This window comes from Oncorhynchus mykiss, chromosome 29 (assembly GCF_057628025.1).
Source record: "Oncorhynchus mykiss isolate SJ-2025 chromosome 29, ASM5762802v1, whole genome shotgun sequence".
Taxonomy (NCBI): domain Eukaryota; kingdom Metazoa; phylum Chordata; class Actinopteri; order Salmoniformes; family Salmonidae; genus Oncorhynchus; species Oncorhynchus mykiss.
In genome coordinates this window covers 34577789-34585649 of record NC_143050.1, presented here as the reverse complement: position 1 = coordinate 34585649, position 7861 = coordinate 34577789, and the positions used below count along the sequence as shown (strand labels likewise).

Sequence of the window (7861 nt, the reverse complement as noted above, 5' to 3'; positions counted from 1 at the left end):
CGATGTTTTTCTTCCAGACAGGCTAAAAACATTCTTTGCACGCTTTGAGGATAACACAGTGCCACCGACATGGCCCTCTACCAAGGACTGTGGGCTCTCCTTCTCTGCGGCCGACGTCAGTAAAACATTAACACGTGTTAACCCTGGCAGGGCTGCCGGCCCAGACAGTGTCCCTACTGTAGCCGCGTCCTCAGAGCATACGCAGACCAGCTGGCTGGTGTGTTTACGGGCATATTCAATCTCTCCCTATCCCAGGCTGCTGTCCCCACATGCTTCAAGATGACCACCATTGTTCCTGTACCCAAGAAGGCAAAGGTAACTGAACTTAATGACTTACCTCTGTCATCATGAAGTGCTTTGAGAGACTAGTCAAGGATCATATCACCTCTACCTTACCTGCCACCCTAGACCCACTTCAATTTGCTTACCGCCCCAATAGATCCACAGACGATGCAATCTCCATCACTCTGCACACTGCCCTATTCTATCTGGACAAGAAGAATACCTATGGAAGAATGCTGTTTATTGACTATAGCTCAACATTCAACACCATAGTGCCCTCCAAGCTCAGGGTCTGAACCCCGCTCTGTGCAACTGGGTCCTGGACTTCCTGACGGGCCGCCCCCAGGTGGTGAAGGTAGGAAACATCACATCACCTCCGCTGATCCTCAACACTGGGGCCCCACAAGGGTGTGTGCTCAGCCCCCTCTTGTACTCCCTGTTCACCTATGACTACATAGCCAAGCACGCCTCCAACTCAATCATCAAGTTTGCAGAAGACACAACAGTAGTAGGCTTGATTACGATGATGAGACAGCCTACAGGGAGGAGGTGTGGGCTCTGGGATTGTGGTGCCTGGAAAACAACCTCTCACTCAACGTCACCAAAACAAAGGAGATGATCGTGGAGATGATTGAAACAGCAGAGTGCATCCCCCTATCTACATCGACGGGACAGCAGTGGAGAAGGTGGAAAGCTTCAAGTTCCTTGGCGTACACATCATTGACAAACTGAAATGGTCCACCCACACAGACAGTGTGGTGAAGAAGGCGCAGCAGAACCTCTACAACCTCAGGAGGCTAAAGAAATTTGACTTGTCACCTAAAACACTCACAAACTTTTACAGATGCACAATTGAAAGTATACTGTCGGACTGTATCACCGCCTGGTACGGCAACTGCACCGCCCGCAACCGCAAGGCTCTCCAGAGGGTGGTGTGGACTGCCCAATGCATTACCGGGGGCAAACTACCTGCCCTCCAGGACACCTACAGCACCCGATGTCACAGGAAGGCCAAAAAGATCATCAAGGACATCAACCACCCGAGCCACTGCCTGTTCACCCCATTGTCATCCAGAAGGTGAAGTCGGTACAGCTGCATCAAAGCTGGGACCGAGAGACAGAAAAACAGCTTCTATCTCAAGGCCATGAGACTGTTAAACAGCCATCACTAGCACGTTAGAGGTTGCTGCCTATAGTCATAGACTAGAAATCACTGGCCACTTTAAGGAATGGAACACCAGTCACTTTAATAATGTTTACATATCTGGCATTACACATCTCATATGCATATACTGTATTCTATACTATTCTACGTAATCTTAGTCACTTAATAATGTTTACATATCTTGCATTACTCATCTCATATGTATATACTGTTTTCTATACTATCCTACTGTATCTTAGTCCGTTCCGCTCTGACATCACTTGTCCATGTGTATATAGTCTAAATTCATTCCTACATAGATGTGTGTGTATTGTGTATATGTTGTGGAATTTGTTTGATATTACTGCACTGTCAGAGCTAGAAGCAGAAGCATTTGATTTGATTTGAGTCAGTGTAGTTCAGGTGAGTCAGTGTAGTTCAGGTGAGTCCGTGTAGTTCAGGTGAGTCAGTGCAGTACAGGAGTCAGTGTAGTTCAGGTGAGTCAGTGCAGTACAGGAGTCAGTGTAGTTCAGGTGAGTCAGTGTAGTTCAGGTGAGTCAGTGCAGTACAGGAGTCAGTGTAGTTCAGTTGAGTCAGTGCAGTACAGGAGTCAGTGTAGTTCAGGTTAGTAAGTGTAGTTCAGGAGTCAGTGTAGTTCAGGTTAGTAAGTGCAGTACAGGAGTCTGTGTAGTTCAGGTTAGTAAGTGTAGTTCAGGTGAGTCAGTGTAGTTCAGGTGAGTCAGTGTAGTTCAGGTGAGTCAGTGGAATTCAGGTGAGTCAGAGCAGTACAGGAGTGCGTGCAGTACATGGGTCAGTGTAGTTCAGGTGAGTCAGTGTAGTTCAGGTGACTCAGAGCAGTACAGGAGTCAGTGTATGTCAGTGGTGTGATCAGAGGGGCTCTTGGTGAGACAGATTACAGCAGTGACGTTGCTAGGCTTCTACTAATGCTACACAGCTGTTTCCTGGCTTTGAAGGGGATTGAAACTCTCCTCTGTGCCTGGGCTGTAGACTCTCTCACTCTTACTCTTGATCTCACTCTCTTTCTCTCGCTCTCTTTCTCTTTCTCTCTTTATTTATCTCTTTGCCTCTCTTTCTTGTTTTTTTCATCCATCACCTCACCACAGCTCAGAGTCCGTCATTGTGATGCCTCCTTCTTGAAGCGCTCTCATCAGTCAACACACGCACGCACGCACACAGTTTAAACACTCACATTCACGCTCTCAGCCAAATCACATTTCCTGAGTTGGCTTTTCTTTTTGCACTTCCACTCTAATTTAGGGGAGAGTGGGGTAAGTTGAGCTATAGTTTACATTCAGCGTCACTCCGTCAAGGGAAACATATTATTCTTTCTAACAAAGATATCTACATATATTTCAGGATTTTTGTATCCCTGGAAATAATCAGAATTCATGTAAACATGACAGTTTTGAAAACATGTCCCCCCAAAACGTGGTCTCTTGGCACAATTTACCCTGGGTATGGGGTAGTTGAGCCACAGGACAGGTAAGTTAAGCTGCCTACAAATGTCTGTACTGTCTCTATTTCCCAAACAGAAAACAACACAATCACAATAACTTTTTTTGTCTTTTAATAATTTTACGCGTCTTTTAAGACAGGCTAGACACCTAACAAACACGTGTAACATGGGCAAGGCCCTGTCGTTAACGCATATCCCAGCGATAATGTCTTGCATTGCGCCGGGGAAGAAAGCACTTCCATTTGCTCAACTAGACATTGGCTCAATCATTGGCTCAACTTACCCCAAGGAGACCCCAAAATACTGTTTTGGTCCTTTTTGGATTTTTATGGCCTTTTTCATTATCCGTATTAAGATAAATGCTGTGCAGGTATCATGTCCATAATGTAATGAAACAGGTGTTAAGGTTTTAAAGAGGGGTGGATTGTATTTAAATTTCCATAAGTGTTCTTATGTTGTTGGTTTCTAGTGTAGTCATCCGATCACTGTCTCTGACGTAAATGGATGTGTAATGCCTGTTTGATCAGTCTAGTGACTGTGTGATGTGACTGATATTTCTTACACATGTTTGTTGGCTCAGTGATTTTTTCAACTGAAATTGTGTGCATTCCAAGTCTCCAATTTGAATCTGATGTGCTTGTTTAATCTGATGTCCTCAAAGCCTGCATCGTCATCAAGTTGGCCACATTTATTTGCCAAATGTCTGTATGCTTAATTTAACAACTTGTAAACCCTCACTGGCTTATTTTTTAAAGCCTCAAATGAATGTCACAAATGAAAGAAACAACTGTATTTTTTAAAATACTTTTATTGTTTCTCACATATACATTTTAAAATAAGTGTTGACAATCAACAACAAAAGAAGACATCCTTTGACACAGGCCAAAAAAAACTGAAATTATATCCACCCAACCCCTTCTAGGATCCAAGCAGAATAGCTTCTCATTGGGCACAGATGTAATTTCAACATCTAGTTTGGATTTCCACTTTGATTGTGACGTCACCTGTAGTGAATTCAACGTAATAATAAAAAAAATAAAAAAATGTCACCATGTCATTGAATTTAGGTCCCCCCCCCCCCCAAAAAAAACGAATATAATTCCCTTACGTTGATGACTTTTTGCAAATCCAATCAATTTTCCACGTTGATTCAACATCATATATTTTTTAAAATCTATCTGATGATGTGGAAACAACGTTGATGCAACCAGTTTCTGCCCGGTGGGTTGATACACAACTAAAGCATCAAACCATCAAGTCCTTCAGAAATACATAAAACATTTCTACAATATTTTACGTTTGCCTTTTCACAGCCAATAACCACAAAATAAAGCTTATATACATTAATGCTTGCAGAATATCTATTGGTTGTTCTGCTTGGAAACAATAGAAAATAAAGGGATTGGCACGTTCTCCATACCCAGAGTCTCTGACCAATGACAGAGCCGGGTTAAAATGACATCACAGTAGATGCCACGCCCTGCTCTCACAGCAGAAACGGTTCGTCTTTGAGAGTTCAAAGAAAGGAAAGGATGACAAGCATGTGGGTGTGACATCAGATCTGACCAAAACTCGCTTGACAACAAACAGAAACATAATTCATTAAAAATAGATCAGGCTCAATAGAAAACAGTCCATGGGAGACTAGATAGTGGGTTGTTTACGTTAGCAGAAGCTAGGTAGTTTACAGTGTCCTATAGCAGTGAAACTAGCATAGCCTTGACTGAGTGAGTTAAGGCGTGTGTTTGTCTTACCATGTTCTGAAACTAGCACACAGTCATCATCAAACACAAGTTTCTCTCCATAATACTTGTAGTATTCACCAGTATCAAATGACACCCTATTCCCACATAGCACACTTCTTTGTCACTACATAGGGAATATGGTGCCATTTGGAACAATAAAATACAGGTTAAAATAGTAAGGTTAAGTACTCTATGGCTTAGTCCGGTGTCTTTGTTCAGCTGCTCGCGAACACAAACGAACCACATGAAGCCAAACAAACCATTTGAAGCCTGAACTCTGAACCCTGTTTTAGAGGAGAGGGTCAAAGTAAGGCACCTTAAAGAAGATCCCTGTGGCTTTGGTTAAATACGTACTCCAGTTTTGTTGGTTGAATATGCACGCACACGCAAACACATACTTTAAACTCAAAGCGTATCATCCATTCACAACACCTCTGACGAAGCCTGTCTTGTATGGCCGCTGCTGTTGCACAAGGAAATGAACTGAAACTGCATTCCCCACTGCCAACCACTGGAGGGAGACAACTACACAGTAATGTGATTCTGGATGACGAGAAAGAAATGGATGGACAGCATGTTTTATGATAGTGACTTTTGAAATCATATTTTAATAGCAGTCTAGCCTGAGTTGAAAACTGAACCAAACCGAACCAAGTAGCAGTAGAGTGTGCTGGGAGCTGAAAGTGCTATTTTCCCAGAGAGGATCCAAAGACAGGGTCAATCTAAAATAACCCCATATACCCTTGATAGTGCACTACTTTTGATAAGAGTAGTGAAACACAGTGCACTATATAGGCAATCAAGTGTATTTAAGATGCAACTGTTTAAGCCCCAAGAGCTAAGTGTGCCAGTCTTTCACCACATAAATATCTGTCCCAAAAGTAGGGCACTACATAGGGAATAGGGTGTAATTCGAGCCAGGACCAGCCAAGTATTTCATGCTGTCTGTCCCATGGTGGTTTCATCAGGCTCTTGTGAGGCGGCTCTCTGCTCAGACCACACTACCATGCTACTTCACAACGGACCAGCAACACATTACCGGGAGGCAGGAGGGACAAAAAGCAGTTGGAAAATGAAACGCACTCCTACTACTGCACCGCACACCACAGCACAACTGAAATGTTAGAAATCACAGAGTTGTGCTTTGGAATAGCATTTTGCTTAGCCAACGCTAATTAGTTCCCTTCGTATTTGGAGATTGCAATTAGCTACAGTATGTGTCCACTTCAATGTGCCTTTCATGTTTAAATGAATGTACTGTTTCACTGGAGCTTTATGACCCATTTAAGTAATGAATTAGGACTAGCTTCAATACAAGCTGTCATAAAACAGTACACTAGCCTACTGTCGCTCAGATAATTCACTGCTGTGGCTTCTAAATTGTAAAGATCAACTGTACTTAATATATACTGCTGTTTTTTCCCCCACTTGTTGCTAATAGAGTTAGAATACTGTTCTAATGCTGTTCCCACTAAGCCCCAGTGTTCTCTTTTAAGAGCCATGTCTGGAGCTGAGTTCCAGAGGGGGCAGAGTGAGGGCTGGTTCTAGCCCCAGGGGGGGGAGCATGGTGGTGGGCGAGCTGCCCGTGAGGCCTGGCTCTCTGAGCAAAGCTCTGGTTTTCCCCCGTAGAGAGAGATATTACAGCAGTCAGTTCAGCTGGACTCTGCTCTGTAAACCTCCCAGGTATGGAGCGAACACAGACCGCTCTGGGTCTGCTGCCAAATACACACACACACACACACACACACACACACACACACACACACACACACACACACACACACACACACACACACACACACACACACACACACACACACACACCTCTGTTCTACTCCGCCTTACTGGGCTTATCAGAGCTCAATATTACCTAATACTTCCATCTGGAGAGAGAACAAGGAGAGCTAAGTTACAGTTTTATAAGTTGGCTGTGTGTGTGTGTGTGTGATTCAGGGAACAGGTTTCTCTCTACATACTTTAGTTCTGTGCTCTCTCCTCTTTTATTCCTGGTACAGTAGAAGTAGTTCATGTGTCAGCAAACCTTTGGTTCCCACATCACCACACACTACCGTAGGGACTAAGCAAGGACGGACAGAAATCAGAGGTACGACAAACAACAGCAGACACTTGCCTGAGACAAAAGAAACGGATATAGAACACAGACAACATCACAGGGAAAAAAATAAAAGATGTGAGAAAGTGACACGTTTTTTTGAGCTGCTAAAGTGCGGTTGGTTGGGATAGATTGTCAGGAGGGCTGTAGAGTCACATTAGGGGCCCAAGAGGAACCACAGAGGGGTCTGAAGAGGCTGGAGAGTCTCAGTGGGCAATTCTCAAATGTCCCCCTATTCGCTATGTAGTGCACTACTTATGACCAGAGGCCCCCCCCCATGCTAAATTTGCCATGGGGCATCGTAATGATTCTCTGTTTGAAATCAGTTTGAAGTAACATCCGATAACTAGGCATGGGAAAGATGTCTGCACAGAAGGAGAGCACTATATGGGGAGTTGGGGTGTCATTTGTCAGCCGGTATGTCAGTCCCCTGGTCTCTTCTGAGGGCTCCAAGCTGCAGACTCCGAGGTCTACAGACTCTTGAGGTCTACAGTCCATTGTGTGTGGAGCTGGGTAGAATCATCGTGGGATGGGCTTAATACCAGCGCCAGGCTACATTCGCTGTCTCCCCCAGCCCAATGAGAGGGAGGGATGGAGGGATAAAGGGAGAGAGAGGGAGGGATGGAGGGGTCACGGAGGAGGGGCCGGCCGCAGGCTCTTACACTTCATGTCGTCCAGACCCTTCCAGTATTTGTAGTTCTCTGACAGGTGCTCCATGAGGCCAGGTAGACTGGCGAAGGCTGGGGGGGCAGAGGAGAGTTTGAGGTTAACGCACACAAACACATGAGCCAGCGGAAATGACAGCTGGGTCTCAGGCAGCGTGTGTGTCTGTTGTTTACTTCCTAGTTCCCGACTCATTTGTTACCCTTCTGCATGAGCCTGACCTGGCAACCACCCGGCAATAGCCCAGGCCTGACCCTGATTCATTAAAACCTGCTGTGTGAGTGCATATGTGCGATATGATTGTGTGTGTGTGTGTGTCACAAAACTGAAACACAAAGGCTGCGTTTAGACAGGCAGTCCAATTCTGATATTTTTCCCACTAATTGGTGAATGTGTGTGCTTTGGTTTGCACTTTATGTGTACTTGTGTGTGTGTCT

At 44.6% G+C, this 7861-nt stretch overlaps 1 protein-coding gene across 2 annotated transcripts in view; it reads right to left on the bottom strand.

Moving 5' to 3' along the window:
- Nucleotides 1–5225: 5225 nt before the first annotated feature.
- LOC110509326 (high affinity cAMP-specific and IBMX-insensitive 3',5'-cyclic phosphodiesterase 8B) overlaps nucleotides 5226–7861 on the bottom strand; it is a 94817-nt gene continuing 92181 nt past the window's right edge. For both annotated transcript variants that reach the window (XM_036967466.2, XM_036967465.2), the window contains exon 22: nucleotides 5226–7501. In XM_036967466.2, the coding sequence (XP_036823361.1) occupies nucleotides 7392–7501 (110 nt within the window). In that variant the 3' untranslated portion in view covers nucleotides 5226–7391. The remainder of the gene's footprint in view (nucleotides 7502–7861) is intronic.